Below are 24,326 nucleotides of genomic sequence, written 5' to 3' on the forward strand. Positions count from 1 at the left end.
TAAGACCGAGATGGAAATGGTAATAGTTTGCCATACCGAGCATGCATCGTTTATTTATAGACACTCCCATGGGCCTGATGGCGTAGAATTTGTACACTGACGCTAAATTCACCCTAACAAGCAGTATTTGGAGTATTTGAGGACAAAACCGTCATCTGTACTGACTGCTTCCACTTCAGTGCTCCTTGGACTGCCCTACATTTTGTTAATCCTCGGAAGCAATGGCAAAGGTCCCTCTTTCAGGTGTTAATTAGGAGAGCCCCTGGAAACTGAGTGCAGCTCCACTGTAGCCGCTGAACCCCTGCCGAAAGCCCAAGCCCATGTACTGAGGCGAGGGGGCAACTCTCCACCTCTAGGGATTTTGGGGCCACTTATGGGGAGCGTAAATCTTTCATTTTCTTAGAGGCCACACCGAATTCTAAGCATTCAGCGTAACTTCTATTATAGGTTTCCTACAATCGATACAATAAAATATTTAATGGGAATCGACACTGACGTATGTACACAGGAGAAACTAAACTGTTATAAAAACGGGGAGAGACACTTTACTTCATAATTAATAGAACTAGGATACCAACCGTAGCTATCAAAATTGCAGCATTAAATTACAGAAATGCAATATCTCCTAACATGAAACGTATCTAATCAAAAAATTGACCATTTTTAGATATGTATGCTTGTGTTTCCCTTTAAAGAGCCTAGAAGTGATCGGAGTTACTTTGCAAATGGCAATACAATATTCATTGATTGTTGTAAAATGTTCACGTGCACACACCTTTTCTTTTTTGCTTGTTCTCTTATTTGCTGCCTGGTTTAGTTCGGAATTTACCATAATTTGGGAATAAACAAGTTTCCCCTCTAAACAATTACGTTGCTTGATCTACTCAGGAAGGATATATGTTTATAAATCACACAGACATGATTTTTGACATTTCCTGACATTCAGGCCCCCCTCCCCCCCCCCCAAAAGAATGTTGCTTTTTCTTCTCTTGATAGTTCTGGAATAAATATAAGAAGCGCAGCAATAGCATCAGTTCACACAGAGCAATACGCCCCATGACATTTAATGGTAACGTCTGCCATCTTTGCAAGTCTGTCTTGGCGAACCAAGGGGGTTAATGTTGCCTCCATCTTATATGCTTCTAAAATACTCTGAAACTCTCTTACAGTTTAAAACTGCTCCAAAATACTGTTTCATGATGCAAGTTGCTTTTTCTTTCCGGTAGGGCCAGGAGAGCTTGGTATCATATCCGATTGACTATCTACGAAAGTGTATACTTCTTTCAACTGGTGCGCCATTCACAGGGAATGTTCGCTTCAGTGGCGTTTTACGGCTTATAATCATAAATATTGATTTACTTGAGATGATTGCAAACTTCTTTTTCCACGCAGTAAGTTTGAAAGCCCTTTATGATATTGCGTAATGTTGTTTTGGTCCGCGTCATGAATGGCATCATCAGCAACCATTTGGTTTTAATATCTTATCACACTAAGTTTTGAGGAATCTAAATTCATGTTTAAGAGGTGTGCTTTAATGTAATTATATATACAGATTAGCTTGAATTGTCCCTAATACACACCCTGGTGGACCCCCCAATTTAACAGAAAGCTGTTTGCACATTCTCCATTACTCCAGTATCTTACTTTGATCCATCTTGTGGATGTAGTTGCATCAGAGCTGCAAGCAGCTGTTTTAGAATTTCTTCCTCATTCAAAACTGACCACAATATACTTGTATCTACTGAGTAGAAGGTACTTATTAAATTGATAAATGTTAGATATACAGCAGTTTTCCTTATTAGGCTTCACTTTGTGCAGATGGGGTATATACTTGCGACTTGTTCAGGGCTGCTTAATCCAGCTCTGTGCCCTGACTGGGCCCTGGGCAATATCTTTTTTAGCTCGATCCACTCGATAGTAGCAACTCACCATAAACTTTTACAGCTTCATCTAATAATGAAATCTGGCAATAATTTGCTGGGTAGTAATAGGCTCTTTTTTATAATTTGGTACTATAGTCCGATTGTCACGAGCAAGAAGCATATCCTGCCTTGCACGGCATTAAAGACAGTTGACAAAGTTGGCACCAAGGTCGCTATAAAAAAGGATACATGTAAACTGGGACTTCATCTGAGCCCTGGGGCTTTATTTATTTATTTATTTATTTAAGATTGCTGCTGTAACTTCATACATAAATTTTAAATCGCCTGTATTCAAGGCTTGGGTCACAAGTCCTTGGGTCGATTTGTCTGTAAATGAGAAGTTAGATTCACGATGACTTTCATACTGACTTTCATCTTGCTCGGAGATATGCCAACGTAACTACTGTTGCCCTGAAGTAGGTATAAAAATACCGGGGGACTTCCTCCGCAAAAAAAGATACATTGTAACCTTTTGGTGTTTCTACAAGTTCATTTTTTTAAATCCACAAAATCAGAAGCTTGCTGGAAAAAAAAATGAGTTAGTGAGCCTGATTCTAAACAGCGAGACATGATTTTTAGTAGTAATCTGGCTTTCAAGGAATTGGTGCTGTGCAATTCCTCTTCATTCAGGGAGTTTCCACAATATGAAGAAGAGGGTTTGCATCGCTCCCTGATTAGCACGAGAATTAAAGCATGGGTGCAGGAGAGGGATGACCTTTCTTAGAAAAGGCCACCCAGTTAGAGGTGTAATTTCTTTCTTTAATTAGGAGGTAGACTGTTTAGGGAGTCACTGACCCTTGTTCACTGTTCTGAAGGATCAATTGCCCTCGTTAAAAACTCGTAGTAACTGTCTGTGCAGAACAGGAGTAACTGAAATGGAGGTGTGGGCTAAAAGGAACACAAATGCCATTTGCACCTACTCTAGCAAATCATCATGGGCCTAAATGATGCTGCTAGACCGGAGGTGTACACTTCAGAATAAAACAAATTGTGAGAACCTTACTTAGAAGAGTGATCATAACCTCTCCAGGAGAGAAAGGAGGTGGTGAATACTTAATTAACTTTACGTTAGTAGTGTAATGATAATGACTCGGTGAGCGCATGGGCTTCGTATTCCAAACCTGCCCAAACTGAATTCGCTCATAGGCGGACAAGCGAGCAGTGTTCATAACGTGGCGGCGCATCATGGCCTAAGATTTCAAGTCTGTGGTGAATGTACTATGCAATGACACCAGGCAAACAAAATTACATTATCGAGTAACCGTTGAATTCTCACAGTGTGTGGCGACGGTGTCAGCCATCTTGGATTATGGGGTATAACTTTCCTCATTTCTCATAGTGTTCTTAGTAAGCAATCATGCTACATTGTTGATGCAGCCAGGGCCGTTGCTTTGTGATTTATGTTGAGAGAACATATACTTCACTGGAGTTTGCTGAAAAGCATTTTCAATACAGAGTATTCTGGAAATCAAGTTGTATCCGAAAACGGACTGACTTTTATTTGAACATTTGACATTATTAGTTAAAGATATAGGAATGTATTACATTCCTTACACATTGGGGTTTTGTCTTCAAAAAACAAATATTTCTTATGCCAAGATATCACTCATGCCTTGTTGATGTTAATGTGCATTTAGGTTACATGTGGTGTTTGGCAAGTGATTATGTAGTGCTAAGAATGGAAATCACAGAATGTAATGAATGTTTTCTCTCTTTTTGCATTATACTTTCCCCATTTCTACAACAGTCCAGCAAAAAAATTGTTTGTGGACAGTGCTAAATATGGTGTGGAGTAGATGAAAGCATCTCTCCATTGAATCCAGAGTACATGTTTAGTGCTTACTGACATCTCAAAGACTTGGGGTTCAAGATATCATATTACTCACAGTCAAAGACAAGTGTCATAGTATAACATCGGACAGTATTGGCAGTAACCATAGCCCCCTAAAATCTATTTGGACGTATTTAGACTTGCAGTCTAAACACGTTCAAAAATATTTTTAAAATACAACAGCGAAGAAAAATGCTATTAAACAAAACAAATGGGTTATAAAAAAAAGATATACTTAAGGTCCGAAAAAGTAAGACTGAAGAAAAAAGGAGATAGGTGGAAAATTCGGAAAGCTGTGAGAAGAATGTTGAAAGGAAACATATCAAACAAACTACTGCCCTGTGACAGTGGGAAAAAAAGTGACAGAACAGTGTAGGCTGGAAGAGATGTGAACACGAGATGCCAAAAATGGCATCAGAGAAGTACGTTGGTGGGTAACAAAATCACAGGGTTAATCAGCCCGCCAAGAAACACACTATCCTGGGCCACTTGGCAGGAGCAATATGCCGACATGGTACCAGATAGAGATTATTACTGCCACTATGGATTCCTGGTGTACCCTTGGGTTGCCTTGCCCTTAAACTTCGTCCTCACTGTACTGTAACAATATAGTACTTAGTCAAGGGCAGAATCCCATCAGAAAAACCAAAGTGGAGTGCAGGAAAAGAGAAACACAGACTAAAAGGAAAGGAAGGTTGGTGATTCACCTAGAATCTTTTGTTTAAAGTGTGGATTTCCGACCAGCCCTTCACAAAGTACCTGTTGAGAAACGGCCCAACGCATGTTGGCCAGGTATTCCAATCTACCAAAGTAAAGGACTGGAGGAGAGCAGAGGAAGTCAGAACAGAGACTGGCTTTAAAAGAGCTACACAGTCATTCTGGAGGTGGTCATGGAGGGAGGTGGATGTATTCTCGGAATCATAGTAGTAAGTTCTTAGAACTGAGTGAAGCAGGAGATTTTGAGTTGGCTGGACGATGGATCAAGGCAGATATATTCTCATAAGCCTGCTACATTTTTGAAGGCAAAATATATTGATTTTTAGAAGGGAGTGAAGCATGAGGAGATGTGGGTGGTTGGTCAAGATGGTTGGTGGCCAAACGCTATCAACCTTACTTTCTCTTCACAGGGAGAGTCACCACAGAAGGCTAACCCCCCTATGTTTAAGAACACTAAATAAATACTGCATGTAAGGTGAATGACTTGTTTTGTTTCCTGTGCTGCCAAAGTCGCTTTTTTTTCTCCATAAAATTAATGAAAATAAATCTACCAACTCGACTTACTTGTGAACAGCAGGCAGCGAGGCCCAACATTCTTCTCAACATCTTTGGGACATCATTCCTTTAGTTCTGTTATACGTTCCTTAGACATTTCAACCTTTAAGACCCTTCATCTAGCATGCTTTACTAAAACATGTCACAAACCACAAAATAAATCTTCTGTCCATATTAAAACTTCACACTGTCCCTGGTTACCTTTTTCATTGCTGCGTGACACATGGCCGTTGTTCTTTCGAACTGAGACGTTTTGATGCTGAGGCTCGTTCACGGTTTCCAAAAACGATACCAGATTTTCATGATGGGACAGCTCTTCAGCCACAGGGAATGAAACAATGTTCCAGTTCAGATGTCTTTCTCCGTCTGTTAGGGCCCGGAACAGAGATGGGACCGGGTCGTGGAGATCTTCCACTGTGCTCTTAGATGTTGGGGGAGTGTCACTGTAGTTCCTTGGATTGCACATTCCTGTAAACATATAACACGGAAATACTTTAAATATTCTAGCTTTTTTATTACTCTAGGTCTTTTTATTTTTGTTACTTTATTCATAGTACTGGAAATAAATATATATATCAATACAATATTTTAGAGTCATAACATTATGTACGGTCTTCAGAACAAAGAAAGTATCAAAACTAACAGGAAACGAGGACATCAAAGTCTTTCTGGCCTGCCCTCTTTTTTTAAATTTCTTCAATACTATATGGTCTCTGGATTTTATGTCAAGACCTAGTTATACTTATGCCAGTTACTCAATGAACTAGACAAAGCTATATAAAGCATAAGCCTCTGTTCCACTGTTAAATCAAAAAGCAAGCAAAAAAAAAAAACACACCAATAAGCACTCAGTACTGTTCTTTGCCTAAGGACTAAAGATAGTCCTCTTTTTTTGCTGCTCATCAGTTGATTTAGTGCTCTGCAGTCTTTTCTGACAAACAATTTTCACATCACTGTCATGTTTTCTTCGTCCAGAAGTATGAAAATTCGGTTATTAAAAGGTGCCTTGTATACTCCATGTGCATAACTCTGACACTTTCTCATAAGCAAGAAAAAAGTGCAATATTGAGATCTTTGTCAAGTTGTGTTTACAGTCGGCGACATAGAATTTTGTTCTGGTAACAAAACTCTAAAAGCACCAGATTTCAAATGGATGATCTACTCACACCTAATATGGGATAAATGAGCAGGTCAAATTAAAATATCTGAGGTTATCCCACATCAAGTTGGAGCGTACTTTCATCTCTGAAGTTTATTTCTTCAACGTATTAGTTTCAAGTAAAATCATAACCGGATATTCTTTACCAACATATATATAGTCCCCCAAACAGAAGGAATAGCGACACTCAGGGTACCAAGAAAGTAACATAGTTCCTTTATTTGAAATGATATAGCATGGGAAGAAAAACACGCTGATTATGTTAATGACCTGGGTCAATCTTGATCACAGCTGGTGTAGTCTTCCTCCGCTTTCAACTGTCTATTTGTGGTCCTGGTTACGTGGAATTTTTCTTGGAAATACATTTTAGATCGTGTAATTTGCAGATAGAGGTTAAAAGACAATTCAATATCGTACTTAATAATGGAAAGCAATGAAACAACTTTTCTTATTGATTACATTAGTTGCTCTAAATAGGTTTGTGCTCATTCATCGTAAGGCAACCATCAAACGCCTAAAGAAAAACATCCCTGGACCCTGATATATAGATGATCCTTCTGTGTTCTGAGGTGGAAATTAACCTGAATTTGCAAAAATTTTTAAAAGCTCTAACTAACACAAACAAATTTAACACCAGACTTACCTATAACACAAGCAGAAAAAAAATTACATTCCTGGATAGCCTGATGTATTTTAAGGATAATACGATGAATACAATGATGTTTAGGAACGAGACATCGACTAACTATGTTCTCCATAGGAAACACGATGAAGAACAGCTGAAATGGAGCATTCCATTTGGAGAAATACTTAGAATCAAGTGCAGCTCTTAAGACAGTGCCCTCTAACTTTCAGACATCCCCATGTTATTGCCCACAGTAGGTTTCCAGGCTTTCACACAGCCTAAGATATATGGTCCTGAACTGCGAAAAATGTACTCGTCTTCAGAAGTAACTACCCGTCCTGATTCCAGACGTGACATACACCAAAAGAAAGTTATTTGTAGCACTATTCCTTTGATTGCACATTATGTTACTAGAAGGCACAGATTGTCACAGGAGCATTCACAAACTCACATAATAGGCTAAAAGAAGGACAAATCAGTGTGAAGGTTTCAAACTGTATTTTGTAGACGTAATTCAGCACCACTAACCATGCTTATGAATTTATTCTTGTATTCCCTGTATCAGTTTCATTTGAGCTTGCATACCTGGTTTGCAGTGCACCGAAGAGCACTCTCCCTTCTGTGTACACTTTTATTACTTACTCCAACTGGGATGAAATCAGGTCTTCTTTAGGGCAGGCAGTTTAGAAAAGCTCCAAAACGTCCCATTGTAATATATGTTTCCCCAAGACTGAAATCTAGGCAAGGTTCTACCCTACTGAAGGAGGAAAATAGGCGAGATAAGTAAACAGATGGAAATCCAATTGAAAGGGACTGTCCATAAAGAAGTGCCAGATGGTCTGAGTTTATGGTCATCGCGACAACCTCAGAATGAAAGAGTATGACGCTCCAAACAGTATGGTTGAACGTACCCTTAGATGTTCTAAAGGGCACTTTATTTGCTTCCTTGGGCATTACTCTTTGCAGGCTCTTTTCTAAACTTCGTCAACTTCGTTGCAATTTTTCCAAAGCTGCCAGGGGATCCAGACTTCACTTTTAGTAAGCTCTGTAACTAAGGCAGTAGGAAATCCAACTTTTAGTTTAGTGCCTAGATCAAGAGTGCATTCTCTGAGCCTTTGATTTTCTTTACACCACTTTTACTTGATGGCAGCACGTTTTCATGACTTGCTTTGAACACCACGAAGAGGATTAAAGAAATGAAGAGACACCCTTTAGAGTAAGAGAGGCCCTCTCCTATTGCTCCAATTCTCGTTTGAATGGTCTGACTTCAAGCTACTTCTGAATGTGATGAGGCCCTTCCTTCAAGGCAGAAGACGAAGGAAGCAGGGCTGCTCTGAGCATCATTTCCAAGGCTGCTTTTGGCACCCCCAGTCTAGTCCTGGCAGTGGTAGATCAAGCCACCACTGATAAAATGTATCAGCCTGCTGTCTTTTTTACTGCTTGGCAACATTTAGCCCTAATGAACCTCTGCTAAACGTAGACTCATCAAAGTGTTGACCCTCCGGATCAGGAGCAAGAAGTCCACTGTCATTTGTTGCAGAAAACTTTTCACAGATTCTATCTACTCCAGCCTAGTATGGCAGAGACTGTGCACCCCAAATCTGGATCACCGGCATGCCCTTTATACGTAAGTCACTGCCTCTCTACAATGCCTTTAAATAGAAGGATAAATTCGGGACTCAAGGGCTGCAACTAGATTCTCCTTGATCATAGATCCCTCAAGAGAGAGAGATTTAGTTTGAGGATTACATGTCTCACATATTTCAATGTCTCAGTAGCCTAAGCCCTATGAAATCCCACCCTCTTTGACATCTACATGGCCCGCTCGCCGGGATCTTCAGACATCACGGGCTCAACATCATCTCATACGTCAACAACCAGCTCATTCTCTCCCTCACCAACGAACCATCAACTGCCAAAAAAAAACGTTCACAATGAAACGAAGGCTATTGCTGACTGGAAGAGGGACAGCTGCCTCAAGCTCAACATTGACGAGAGAGAGATCGTCATCCTGGTGCTCACCACTTCTGCCTGGGACGACTCCTGGTGGCCCAGCTGCCTCAGAACTGCCCCAGGAGGAAAATTAAAGACTGTATGACTGTGTTGGAACAAACAGTAGCACATGACCCAACACGCCTAAACGACTTAAAAGAATCAAATAAGCAGAAGAATTGAAACATTTGAGGACAGTAGATCTCATCTCTTACACACATAAGATATATTCAGAGGGTGACAGGGTGGGTACACTTCTGGCTCGTAAGATACAACCTCCCAGGTCCCCTACTTCGATACTCATTATTGTTTCACCCACTGGGAGGTCATGTACCACACAATTAATGATTAATGAAGCTTTCAAGGAGTACTATACATTTCCATACACGGCAGGTCCAGAAACTCTCTGGTTTCCACAGGAAGGGATTCTTAGAAGGCTTGCATATCCCTCGACAGGGATGTGAGCAGTGTAAAATATTAGGAGCACCTACATGTCGGGGGAACTGCGGGCAGCCATCACAGACATGGCACGTAATAAGACGCCTGGGGTCAATTGACTTCCCATAGAGTTTTACTCAACATTTGGGGCACAGCTTGTTCCTCGGTTGCAGAAATTATACAGAGCTGCCCTTGATATTAGTATATTACAAGGTACATCGACTCAAACCCTGGTTACCGCCTTATTGAAACCAGGTTGGGCCCCTGATTCCCTTTCTCCTGTAGACTACTATCAGTCCTGACAGACTATAAAATTCTCAGTAAGGTGTTATCGCAGTGCTTGCTCCCTTCTCTCCCAAATTTGAATCATACGGACCAATGCGGGTTTATATCTCACAGGGGCACATCAATGAATATCTGCCGATTATATCAAATTATTGAGATGGCTTGTGTCCCCTTCCCTACAGCAGGATGTTATTCCCGAGATTTGCAGCAGGCCTTTGATTCCCTGGAGTGGGAGTATTTATTCCTAATGTTGTGGAAATTCCATTTTCCAGAGATTTTCATTAAGTGGGATAGAGTCCTTTACACCAACCCAATAGCCAGGGCCAAGACGGGGGCGTATATATCGCCAACTTACCCACGTGGTCTGGCTGTACGTAGATGATATGCTAATATACACACGCATTGTTTTGCTGGGGCACAGCATTACAATTAACCTGTACCACGTTACCACATGTCCCTACCATTCCTCTAAGAGGTTTACCAACACTAATGGGGGTACTCTCAACAACTAAACTAATGCACTGGGAAGAGCAGGGGGTATCCACAGTGGGGGATCTTTATGAGGAAGGGACCTTAATATCACATCGTGAATTCATACAATCACATGCGCTGCTGCAACTCTTTCTCACACATGCTTTTCTGTTACGGTATATACATCAATACCGGGTGGAGACTGGAGAAGAACCACAAACACACTGGGGGGAGCGATATACGAGATGGGCTCAGGCAGACTCTGGTGCAGTGGTATATACGGCATTGCGTTCCCAACTACTGATGACAGTACTAAGTCCTCTAAGGGATAAATAGGAAGCAGATCTAGCTCACCCATTACATGACAAGCACTGGTGCTTCCTACTGGAATACCCTACTCTAATTCCTCGTAATACCGGATTTAAATGTATACAATATACAATTCTTCACAAAGCATATTTAACTTCCTTAAAGGTTAACAAACTATTCCCCATTGACTCACCGGCGTGTCCCCAACGTCATGCAACAGAGGCAGACTTACTCCGCATGCTATGGCACTGCCACAAGCTATTACCCTACTGGGAGGGTATCTGTGAAACAGTAAGGGTAGTAACGGAATCACTATAATGGGACACTTTGCAGCATTGTATACTTGGGATGTACCCGAGACTCAAAGGTTTCAGTACCCGTTTTGTAGATTTAGTGTTACGTATTGCAAAAAGGCAAATAACAAGACGCTGGAAATTGCCAGTTTCCCCACTGGTATCCACCTGACGAAATGAAGTGTGTAGATGGAGACTGGCAGAATGTTCAGCCCTGTGCAGGGGGGGATATGGAGGGTTACAGAGACGACTCATCTCTGTAATAAACACATTGCCAGAGCAGTTCCGGTTGCAGGGAATGGGAGATAGTTATTAATTAACACATGGGATATATCCCAGTACTTCCACTTGATCCCATCATGAATGGAACCATAAGTTTGTCTCTGACAGGAGTCACGGTCAGTGTAATGAGCTTGTCACCAACTCTTATATTAATAGGTTCTCGTCTACTTACATTTAATTGAACATTGTAAACATGCCGAGTTGAATTATCAAGGTGCCATGTTGGGGCGTCGGGGTGAGTGGTTTAGTATGTTGAGGACTTGGACAAATAAATACAGGAATGGAGGGAGTAATTGACCCACAAATGTAATTGTCAATATGCACTGTATCTCCTTTATTGACTCCACATTAAGTTGCGTATTTATCACAATGTATTTGTGGATGTCCACAAAATTAACAAAAGTTTGTTTAAAAAAAAAAATATATATGGCTATCCTAGCAACCGCCACACCTATTTGATGTTTCAAACTAACCCCTCGTTCTTATGTTCTTGAAGACTTATCATTGAGTAGGGTTTGATCAGCTGGGCTAATACTATCAATTGGCTGCTGTATTCCAACTATAGAACGCCTACCCTTTGAACCTAACTCATCTTTCGGTAGCTTGCTCCAATTGTGTGTATGCATGTGGCATTGGTATTCTGTGCTACGGCACATACATTCCATTTTAATGTTGGAGAGGGAACAACCGATGGCTTCTGGTCATTTGCACGGAGTTCTTGTCCTTTGAATGCAGCTCCACAATTGAATACCACCTCAAGGGTCATGTTACAAATAGGGTGCATTGTTCCACTCTGACACACATTTAACCAGGTGCAGAATGGTGTAGTGTTCTTTATTACACTTCAAGCCGCCTATCTGCTTCTCAAAGAGATGACAGGCATGGCCTCAAATTTAATGGGAGTAGGGATCCCCTGCAAGTGGATGCTGTGAGTGGCTGCACCCACCTATGTATGGCGGTGGGGAGGGGGTGGGGGTAATGCATGCTAGGTCATTCTAACAAAGGACAGCCAATAACTGTGCGCCACATCTAGGTGGTGCAGAGTCTTTGCGCCTTCCGACAGCTAGTTTCCTCTGTGCCCACGTCCATAATGCAGCCCAAATGGAAAGGTTTCCTCAATTTGCATTGGACCACACCCCCATGTAAATGAGAGAACGCTCCTGTAAGATTGCACCAGCACATCCATAGTACTGATTGGGCTGTGCAAGCTTTGTGGCAACTTATGCAATACCAACGTCCCATGTGGCAGGCTAAAAACTGGGTGGACAAGACTATTCCATCCCTGGGCACTTTGCATAATACAACTCCTGGTCACTGTCCACTTAGGTGAGTTTGGGCTGGAAATGCATTACACATCCTTCTCTGGATCAAATGCTACTAGTCATACTCAGGCTCATGCTAGTGCTTGACTGCTTAGTCCAATTCTTATTTAACAAATACAGCTTAAATATCTAAGGGATTTAAGGCTGGCAGATTCAAATTGATTTCCCATTTACTAATAGAGCACCACTGGTTAATTTCCTTGCCTGGATAATAGGGGAACTAAAAAGTAAAGGGAGAATGTTTATAGATAGAAAATGATTATGGTTCTCAGATGATCACCGAAAAAAAGCTTTGCTTTATCCTGTCGCAGCTGCTAGTACCAAAGGCTGTAGTATGTCCCCTGATGGCACTATAAGTACCGTAGGGCCTGCAGCTACTTGCACTGACCCTTCTGCAATATGGGCCACACCTGCAGGATCCATAGGAGGCGTTTCCCCACTTTTATTTATGAACAGCCCCATGCAAATGAGGGAAACCTTTGCGTCTGCATTATATAACAAACACGGGTGGTGAGTCAAAGTGGCCGTCAGGAAGCACATTGATTGTGTCCCCCCAATTCCGCCCCTAAGCACACACACACACACACCCTCAAACCCGAGACATCCCTTATGAGGTGGTGGCCGCAGGTGGTCTCAGGGACCCCCAGGCATTTCATATAACTGCACTCGCCTACAGGGAGGGGGATTCCCGGCCCTTTCAAACGTGAGTTTCGGTTTCTGGCAAGTTGACTAGAGGCCTTAAACAGCAGGTACATCTTTCACCAATGCTCTGCTGCCAGCACAGGGGAGAATTCAGGCCTGTACCGGGGACAGATCACTGCATACCCAGTTAAAACATGGAAAAAGGCTCGACAGTCCAAGATGACAGCACTAGAGACAGGCCCAGCCTGCCGCGGGTTACACATTCGGAAACCCACAGGGTTATTCCTTCATTCATTCATTCTTATGGAGGTTAATAAAACGATAACCACTAGTTTCGGTAATAAGAGCACCTCTTATCCATAACTTCCAAAGGAGTTTCAGTTTTCGGAATTTGCTGCTAGATAAATGGGCATCATTATTAATTATGGCTATGAAGATGCCCATACGTAGTTATCTTCCCAATGGACAATGTAGAGAAATGCAGAAATCTCAGCCGAGTGGTTTTTCATTTTCGCCGGGGTGCATTTTCAGAATTCCTGTTTGTCATGTTTTTGTTTCTTTTATTTCTATCCTTTGCCCCGGTCCTATTCAATGGTAAGAGGGTGCCTGGGATTCAATCCCCCCTTATTTACCCTCGCTGCTCCCATTTTAATTGCGCTGTGTTTGGATCCTGGGTTAACCGATTTCACAGTGTTTTTCTCCAGACCCTTTTTGTGCTTCAACCAATCTGTATTTATGATCAGCGGGCCCTGCCATCCCACCATTATCCTGTTTACCGGAAGGCTCGTTACAAACAATAATCGTAGCTTAGTGCTATGCGGAAAATCACAGGCTGCAGGCTGAGCCGAGAAAAGTGATGCCACGCCTAGGTCGAAATTAAAACGTCAACGTGGCAAAGTTAGATGCATACACACTTCCCCCAAAATTACCACTGAGAGCCACATGAACGTCAATTCACCAAAAAGCCAGGGGTAGCGGAAGTGACATCACACACCCTTTGAACTTCAATTTCACTCAGGCTTACACATACACACATATTTACACTTAAGCTTACACATATATTCACTCACACACACACACACACGTAAAAATACACCCGTCAACGTGCGCAGGCGGCTTAATGACGTGTGAAGTGTGTGTGTGTTTTTTTTTATCTACCACAGTGTGTATTTATATCAGAACGCACACTGGATGATGGTGCTTCTTTGACTTTGCTGCATAAATAGACCGGCAAACTTACTGAAGAAGAAAGGTGATAGCTTGATTTAAGTTTTCTTAATGAAATAAAGAAGACTCGTACAATATTAATGAAGCCTCAAACATGGTAAATGGTGACGATGTCCATCTCCAGCCTAAATTCCAGGTGGACCAAAGTAAGTGCGACATCCTGAGCCAGACCTGGCCTTTTAATAACACTTATGGATTTGCAGTTTCAAATTTCCCAATTTAAATATGGGCTTAAATGTCCCTGCTTCGAAGTGCTGTTGCATTAAAAAGCCAGGACTAGCTAAAGGCCACTGAACAGCCGTGCGCCGGTAAGAATAAAATAAAACCTACTCTGAGAACTACACAGCCTGGCACTCATGGTCCAGATGCACTTCACATTGCTCATCACAGCATACAGGCTTCCATCTTGCTTTTGTTTGTTCACACCACATGTGTACTGTTACCCTGTGCTTTTGTCTTCTTGAATGGACTCTATTGGACCATAAATAGAAGGTGACATTTCAGAGAAGTGGATGGAATGGAACTGCAGAGTCCAGCTCCCACGAAACCACTTTGTGGGTGCTTCACGTGGGCTTCCAGACAGACCTTTACTAAGGCAATTGTTGGTTCTTCTTCAGAACGTCATATGTCCCAGGTGCATGATACAAAAATGGTTTCAGTCAAGCCTTTAAGCCAGCATTTTATCCGTCACTGACACAAGTTCATAGGTAATTTAAAAGCAAGAGTGTTCCCAAGGTAAAAACAACCATGTTAAACTTTAGTTGAGTGGAAGTCATTTCTAATGCTTCAGCGCAGGAAGATCAGAAATAAGTACGAAATGCCACCATTCAAAGAATAAAATTGACTTATGGGGATACCTTCCCCACCTGAGATCACACATTCAGTGACATTTAAAAAATGCTGGAAATGACATAATCTTGACATAAGATGCTTGACCACCACAATACGCAGGCCAAAAGGTTTCTACCTTCCTCTTCCCTAATTTAGGTTATACACATATTAGTTTCAGGCCAAATGTTGCAGTTTATTATGCTCTTTAAACAAAGCTGCAGCGGCATCAGCACCCTGATTATAAGACAGTCGGGGCTCTCCAGATTATTGCGCTGTATGGCCATATGTACAAATTAAACTGAAGCAGTGGCAAGATGAGGAATATCATAGCGTGAATGACAACAGTATTATATAACCCAAAGTTTGTGAACTGCTTACTCAGCAAATAAGGCAATTCATTTTCTTCCGTCCTCAATGTCTTTAGTCTATACACAAGTCAAGTTTCATAAACATGGTGGTCATCTTTCTTGCTCACTTGGGGCAATCATCCAGTCCTTATCTAGGAGCTTGAAGTAGAGTTCCTAGGGCTGCTAATGCACCTGTATGCCTAACAGTACTTTAGGGATAGGATAGCTGTTGATGTTGCCATTCATTGTGATTTTACCAATCCCACTCCGAGAATGCTCCCAACACTAATGACTAGATGCGTAGAGAAGCACTGTACTATGTTGAAGTTGAAAGCTGGGTTTAAAAATAAAAACAACAATGTCCCAGCTGAGTATTATAGCATGTTACTAGCTAGTTAACTTAAATCCGGATTCGGATAAAATTAGATTTTCCCCTAAATTGGGATTCGGAGATGGGTGGGAAAACCCACACATTGTGTAGGTTTCCCCATTAACATTTCACCACAAAAAACCTAGTGAAATGTGAACAGAGTCAACGATCTGAAAAGAGGTAACCATAAAAAAACAATAATTTCCAATGCAATAGGTCTCACATTTGCTTGATTTAGAGCTATTGGTGTTGTAAATGCATAACTGGACTTTTCTTGCCACATAAATTAATCAATCCTGCCACATAATTTGGTCCTCTCTGCCATATAATTCCAATGCCCTGCATATAATTAAAACACTTCCATTTACCTTCTTCCTCCAGCTGCAGCATAAAATGAAAATATTGCCATAATTTCATATATATATTTATATTATAATTTTGCAGCCCCCTCAACCTATTGTGGGGAACCAGAAATAACCTAGACAGAAAGAACACGTCATGCTGAAAATTGTGATGGTGGTCCTAGGACCACCACACAGTGAGTAATGGGCAAAATGTTTTGTAAAAGGAATGCCTTGCAAAGCATTATGGGGTGATTTTCTGAGGGCAGCGAATATTGTAGTATCTTGAATGTAATGCTCAGAACAACCCCTAGAGGGCACCACAATAAAATAGCATTTGTAAGAAACATGGTCATGTAACCATATCGTCAGCCCCTAGAGAGCATAACCACCTGAAAAGAGAATGGCAGAATGTAGTGCAATGTAACCATATATTTAGCCCCTAGAAAGTGTAGTGCATTACACATTTTCAGACCTAGTAGAATAATATTACAAACAAGGCCCTTAAAACGAACTTCTCCCAGCTGTAAAACAAATTTCCAGCCATGAGAGAACTTAAAAAGACACTGAATGGTGGGAGGATTTATTATTTTGGGGCCCCCAACTTAGTGTGGGGACCAAGAAATGACCTGGACCGAAAAAGTGTGTTGTGCTGAATGTTTTGATGATGGCCCTACTGTCCTAGGATCACCACACGCTGAGTTATGGGCAAAAATGTTTTTCAAATGGAATGCCCCGCAAAGCATTAAGGGGCAGAAAATATTGTAGTATCTTGACTGTAATGTTCATAACAGCCTCTAAAGGACACTACAATAAAAACAGCATTTAGAAGAAAAGGTCATGTAACCACATAGTCAGCCCCCACAGAGCATAACCACATGAAAAGAGAATGGCAGAAAGTATTTTCAAGTCTAGCAGGCCTACTGCAATAATATTCCAAACAAGGCCCTTAAAAACACAACCTACTCCCAGGCGTAAAACAAAATGACTAGCCAAACGGGCTTAAAAAGATAGTGAATAGTGGGTGAGGTTACTATTTTGCCCCCCCCCACCCCAACCTAGTGTGGGGACCCATAAATTACTGAAACAGAAAGAGCATGGCGTGCTCAACAGTTTGATGGTGGTCCCAAGACACTGAATGGTGGGAGGATTTATTATTTCGGGGCCCCCAACTTAGTGTGGGGACCCAGAAATGACTTAGACCGAAAGAGTGTGTTGTGTTGAATGTTTTGATGATGGCCCTACTGTCCTAGGATAACCACACGCTGAGTTATGGGCAAAAATGTTGTGTAAAAGGAATGCCCTGCAAAGCATTATGGGGCAGCAAATATTGTAGTATCTTGACCTTAGTGCTCAGAACAGCCCCTATAGGACACCACAATAAAAATAGCATTTGGAAGAAACATGGCCATGTAACCACATAATCAGCCCCTAGAGGGCATAACCACATGAAAAGAGAATAGCAGAAGGCAATGCAGTGTAACTATATGTTTAGCTTCTAGAGGGTGTAATATCTTACACATTTTCAGGCCTAGCAGGTCTACTGCAATAATATTACTAACAAGGCCCTGAAAAACACAAACTACTCCCAGCTGTAAAACAAAGGTTCTAGCCATGAGAGCTTAAAAAGACACAGAATGGTGGGAGAGGTTACTATTTTGGGGTCCCCACAACCTAATGTGGGGACACAGAAGTGACCTAGACAGAAAGAGTGTGCTGTGCTGAACACTTTGGTGGTGGTCTCATTGTTGTAGGAGCACCACAGGCTGTGTAGGTTTCCCCATTAACATTTTACCACAAAACACCTAGTGAAATGTGAACAGAGTCAACGATCTGAAAAGAGGTAACCATAAAAAACAATAACATTATTATTTAATATATTTATATTATAATTTTGGGGTCCCCCCCAACCTATTATGGGGACCCAGAGATGACCTAGACAGAAAAAGCACGTTTCCCGAGTGCAGCGAGTTTCCCCGAGTGCAGTGAATATGGTACTATCGGCTCTCCAACTGTGCCGGGAGAGCTGCGTTGAGGATTTCTGTTTTTTTTTCTGTTTAAAATGGGCCAGTTTCAGTGCTTAATTTGTGCTCGTTGTTTCCAGGGCTGAGCAACAGCACTTATTTTTGAGAGCCGGAGTTTATTCTTCTGCCTCAAGCATTTGCTGCAAGCAAAAGACACATATGGAAAAGACAGAGGAAGGGGAAAACGAAAAAGTGCCACAAAGGGAAAAGGTAGAAAGCTGCAAGAGTGAGCTGAAGGGCAGGCAGTGGCTTTACATGGAATGAAGAGGCCAGAGATGGCTTCAGGATTACGCCGCCTCAGGATTCCGGTTTTAACACATTTAATTGCAGCAGCCGCATGTTTAAGAGGAGGGCTTTGGTCACCGGCAACTTTTTATTTACAAATTAAGCACTGGCCAGTTTGTATATTTTTCAACTGCTAAACTTGTACGTAGGTGGTACTCATGTAAAGTGCTCCTCCGATCGAGTCTGTGCTGTATGAAACTTCAAAATAAATAAATAAATAAATAAATAAAAAAGACCCCCCCCCCACCTCCCTCCAGCTTGCAGCCTTTGGGCACAGACACCACAAAGAAACAGCGGCATGCCCAAAAACAAGGAAGAGGAAGAAATAGCATACGGGCATGAAGCGCAAAGCAGAGAGGCAAAAAAAAAAAGAAAGTAGGGTGCCACACTAAGGTATATGGCAGATCGTGCAATAATCCACGTAACTGAGTCAGTCTCCAAGGCGGTAACAAAACAGCCTCAAGGTGGGACAAATGTAAAGCATTTACCTACGAAATCAAGGGAATTTTGAAAGGCAGGCCAAGGAACAAATTAAAGTGATGGGTGTGGTGAAAACCCACAGAAGTAGATTATAACATGTCGAGAGACATGCGCATTCGCGCTGCATAGGCTCGACCTAAAAATGGGTGAACAAATACAAGTGTTGATGTTATTCCTCATTCCAAGCAGCAACACGGAATTGTGTAATATAGCATCTTGTGGTATTGCTATATACAGGGTTTAGTATTACTTCTCAAAAAGCACAAAACTAATAGAAACAAACAGCTCTTCAAAAGGTAATTTAGATCTGTGTTTCGTACTGCCTCTAAATGAAATAAGCATTTTAAACAAACATTTTCTTTTATTCAGTCTCTCCATAATCATGACTTACTCGTCCAATGCATTTTTCATCCAAACAAGCTGAATGAAAGAGAGCGAGGAGGTAAGAAAAGAACAGAGCAAGATTAAGGGGCAAAATATGTAGTAAAAACAGAAAAAAAACACAACTCAGTTCAGCCTTCAAACCCAAAACAATAATATCCTTCCTAATGAGCTGCAATTCTTGTAGTTGTGGCTGGGAGCCACGGGAGATGATAATTCTGCCACTATTTAGCAGTAAATCTCTCCTGTGAAGTAGTTTCAATCGGGATGCAAGGTGATATTCCTCAGTTTTTACTGAGGTTTCTCAAGGTGAAGGAGGAGGACTGAACGCTATTCTATTAAGTCAATGTAAAGCAATAATCAATGATTGCACGTCAACACATTTGCACTGACTTTTAACTTTCATTCCCAGCACATTCACTTCATTGACAGTATTGCCTTTTTTAAAGGGACTAACCTAATTTTGGATTTTGCATCTCTGGGTGGGATTTGAAACACAGATGAACTAATATGTGAGCAGATGTTTGCAGTAGTTTTACCTGATCATAGAAAAAATTACTTCCAACCTCTTTTCCTGGTTGCCGTTTGAGTTACCATTTGCCTCAATTTAGAAATCCCCAAGACAGCTCCATTGTACCAGATTCTAACTCTTTGTGATCATTGTACCTTGATAGAATCCATAACACTATGTGTACCTCTGTTTTTCCTGCGGCAGAAGCCACCAAGGTATGGAAAGTGGTTTATCAGTCACATCAGTGCAACATGGTATGGCAGGAGTGGGACACCCGTATACTTGTTTTTTTTCACTCTTGCATGCATTACCGAGACACTTTACTTTTGTTTCCATCTGAAGAATCGAGGCGAGGATGCAGGTCCTGAATTTCTCTTGTGTAAAGCCATTCTCATTCCTCTGCATTCCGATTCGGTTTTTGTGACCTCTTTGGCTATTCTTTGGTACTGTCTGAAGTCCGGTTTACATCATCTCGTCCAAGTCGCTCTCAGTGAATTCAACCTCCATGTCAAGCCACTGAATAGAGTGTTGCAGCTGGCTCAGTATCACGATGATCATGGACTATCTAGTAGATTCGCAGAACCAGTGCCCAGACACTGTCCACAACCTTGCTTTCAATGAACATTCATGCAGCAGAAAGCTCTGCAGAAGTCATTAACAGGTGGGCTTTGTTCTTTTAAGTTCTTTGCCTGATTCAACCCCAAACCTTTTCATGTGCCATGAACAAATTCACGAAATGGGGTGCATCTCTTCTAATTTCTAGTATGGTTGGAAATTTGCGCACTGATTACGCCATTCCGTCCACTTCATCTGCAAACCTGTATATGCTGCCGCCCTCGGCAATGGACACATCCACTTCTACAAAAAACAATCTCAAGGTAATGTGGATGTCCTGTGCACCTGTAACTGGAAGTAGATTCTCAGGTTTTAATTCTGGCTCATCAGGATCGTCGCCTATTTGATTTCTCTGAGCCCAGTGTCTACGTATCCTAAAACCAGGTTCTGCTGCTCTGAACTGCCTAATAGAGAGAGCTAAGGCAGATCCCTCTGCAATCCTGTATAGTCTGTCACTCGGCAAGATCCATTTTCTTTCTTTAATTTCTTGTGATTTGATTTTCAAAAAAGAAAATTACAGATTAGAAGCAATCAGTATTTGAAATTAAAATACAATGGCACAGTTGTTTACGTCCCCAACCACCTTTATCACCACTCCCTGCCCTAGACCACATTTTGCGAGAGTAAAAGGGTCTGATATTAAGAGCCAGCATTGAATATGTCATTCATATTGTAAGTGAGAAGTTGCCAAGTGGGGACGCTAATATTTAACAAGTTTGAATGCATTCAGTGCATGTTGTATTATTTGAATGTCTTCCTTCAATGGAAATTGAATTCATATAAGTTGGATGAATCATAATATCCTGCACTTTCATTTGCACAGTTTGAGTTTTGTTCCACGGCTAGAGTTTCCCATACTGTCTGCAAATTGGCCTCCCCCATGAGTGGGTCAGACTTTTTCAAGTGACTTGCAACATCTTGCTTCGCAGACAAAAACATGTGTCCCTCTGCCATTCTTTAATATGTCGAAAAACATTAGAAGGATAATTCCAAAAGTAAAGGGCTAGGTTAGTCAGAGAATGGGTTACTTAAAATCTTCTCCGAAGTCAAGATCTATTTCCAAAGCATCTTATGCGGAGGACAGAATCATCAGGCCTGCAATTATTTCCTTGTGGTTTAGCATTCTCTTCTTCTGAATTAGGATCTTTCATGACAGGGTACCTCATGTTTGGAACACGAACTGAGCGCTACTGGATTGGATAGCTCTATGTCAAAACATGTAATATCCCTCTATATGACCTTCCATAAGCATTCCAATCTGTCATATTCAATCATGGTATTTCGTACTGAGTCTTTTCATGAATTTTCATTTATCCAAATTATTATAGGTGTTTCGGCCTTAACAGCGAATGAATACTAGGGGCTTGAGAACAGTCCCATACAAAACTAGTTTATTTTTCAAATGGTGTCAGATCTTTTATGCTGCAGCATTGTTGTCGGAATGCGATGCCCAGTGACTAACCTTGCAGAATTTCCCACTTCCTTACTCCAAACTGCTTTGGGCATTCACAAATTACGTTACCTTATTTAATCACGTCTGCATCTTCCATCTCTCCAACGTTTGAAACAGCTACCCTGTATTCCAGCAGTGAATTGATAGTTGAGGGGAATGTGGCAGGATGAGGATGGGATGGTGATCAGCCCATGCATTATTGTTAAAGTGTTCTATCTGTCCAAGCGTTCTCAAAACCTTATTTGCTCGTTCTGAAATGATATGTTGCAAAAAGGCCTGTCCATTACAGTACGGTAAGTGTGGGTTTAATCCAGGTCTAATTGAGCCAGTGGCCAACATGGAACTATTGTCATTTGAGCCACGGAAGCTTTTCACATTTGAGAGGGCCAGCAATTTCCATTCCGAGGGTGGTATGCTCAACAACCAAGTATCATTCCTTTCCCTGACAAAGCCTAGGGCTTGAAACAGAAGTAATAATGTAGACCAGATATGCAGTTTAATTACATTGAACATTTCTAGTCATGAAATAAATAATTTAATCCATCTGTTGAGCTATGCTCGATTATTTCTGCTACAACATGATGTTAGATTAATTCAGTGTTTGGACAGACCTGATGGTGAGTCCTCACACTGCTGGATCTTTCAGCTGCTTTCGACACAGTTGACCATCCCACCCTCAAGTAAGGAATGGGATTAAATGGCAATGTCCTTCACTGGCTCTCTTCCTACCTTTGTAAATCACATGAACCTTGACAGCTACGAACCTCAGCTCTCACTGAATGTTAAATCGCTCGAATTCATCCTTCACATCAAACTCTCCTTCAAGGAACATATTTAAAAAAAACAAAAGTCAAACTATTTCTTCTGGAAAGTAACTTCAGAACTGCAGTTCAAACTCTTCTTCTCCTCCCCCCTCTCCCTCCCTCCCCCTCTACCCGTCTCCCTCTCTCCTTCTCCCTCTCCCTCTCCCTGAAGATTCGCCTCTTTAACAAATACTCCATCACAATGCAATAAATGTCAACATCGCCGTTTTTTCTCCTATTGCTCGCCAACTTTAATCTTGCCTTTGACCATGTACAGCAATCCTCTGCATTTCAGTCAGATTTGTGCAATAGAAATACATAGACACATACATATGTACAGTTTTTATAATCAAATGTCCGATTGGACACACCCAGCTGTCGAACAAGTCAAGATTCACTTTGTGTTCAATCAGCTTCACTTTCGAGCAGAGTTAAAACAGTGAGAGGACAGCCCCTTCCAGCCCGTTACAGGGCTCATTGTAAGGAGTTCTTCCTCTTCCCAACGGCTTTGGCAGGGATAGCCCCAAGCTTCAGTTCGGATTCTTGGGATGCCATACACTTCTCCATACTGGGGTAACCACTGGGGGGATGGGCGATCTCACCTTCACTCCTCTGCTTTCACCAGGGCCCAGGCTCAGTCCAGCCCTTGGCCACAGCTTGCAGCAGGAGTGCTGCTTGTCTTCGACCTCTAGGACCACCAGTGGCACAAGCAAATCTTCATGACACTGCAGGCATGTCACCATTGGTCCAGATCTAAGGGTAGTCACGGATCAGATCCCAGGCGTGCCCAGAGGCCCACGCCACTGACTTTGGCCTGAGATGAGGATCAGAGCCCCTGTGCCATAAGAGTGCTGCGCCGGCAGCAGCAGGAGCCAGAGTATCAGAATTGTGCTAACATCAAGACATGATATGCCCACAATTCAAGGGCCTGAAATACTGGCATGTCCTGTGGTCCTCATAGCATGGGACCATAGAGGATTATGCGGGCTGGGACTCACGCTTTAGCTTCTTACGTCCACCCTCTAAGGCCACACTCCCACTTGATCTGTTTAACAAGAATGCTGCACCCTTTTAGAATTAGTGTTACCCACTTAAGACATTTCTTCCTTGTTTGAAGTGAAACTTACGACTTTCTGCACAGTTTGCTGTCTGTGAATATAGCTTCTAGATTGGTGATGTTCAACAGTTATCCCTACTCTAAAACTTCATAAAGACTAATGATGCATAGGTGAAAGACCAAGGAAAGCACTGGCCGCAATTATTTGGAAACCCTAGGCCGCAAACGATGTACCCCAAATACTGCACAATGACTGTCAACTGAGATATGAGGGTGCAGAAATACGAGCGATGTTCCATGCCTGTTACAGCAAACTTTACTCTTCTAAATGTGAGTATGCCACTGCACAAGTACAGAAATACTTTGACAAAACAGCTCTTCCGTGGCTGAGTGTGGCTCGTCATGGGTTTTTAGCGCATTCACTCAAGATTGATGAAATAAAAGACACCATTAGGAGGCTGCCCAATGGCAAAGCCCCCGTCTCCGATGGCTTTACGGCCGAAATATACAAAAGATACATAGACCTGTTAGCACTGTTAGCTTTATTAAGAGGCTCTCGGCACTGGACACGGTAATGATGAGGCACACGTAGCTAAGTATAAGGCTTCTTTATTTCACCGTTTCTCCACACAATATGGGCGCCCAACCGTCACCGCGCTGAGCGTCCGCTCAACATTCCAAAAGCCGCGCGCACAGACACACGGGGCGACAGACAGGGGGGGGGCAGAGACAACACGGAGGGCTGGCGAACAACGCAT

At 41.9% G+C, this 24,326-nt stretch overlaps 1 protein-coding gene across 1 annotated transcript in view; it reads right to left on the reverse strand.

Moving 5' to 3' along the window:
* Nucleotides 1–24,326, reverse strand: part of TWSG1 (twisted gastrulation BMP signaling modulator 1) — an 83,755-nt gene that overhangs the window by 9,592 nt on the left and 49,837 nt on the right. The window contains exon 4 of the mRNA XM_069216599.1: nt 5,227–5,493. Coding sequence (XP_069072700.1) covers nt 5,227–5,493 — 267 coding nt within the window. The remainder of the gene's footprint in view (nt 1–5,226; nt 5,494–24,326) is intronic.

Source organism: Pleurodeles waltl, chromosome 2_1 (assembly GCF_031143425.1).
Source record: "Pleurodeles waltl isolate 20211129_DDA chromosome 2_1, aPleWal1.hap1.20221129, whole genome shotgun sequence".
NCBI lineage: Eukaryota > Metazoa > Chordata > Amphibia > Caudata > Salamandridae > Pleurodeles > Pleurodeles waltl.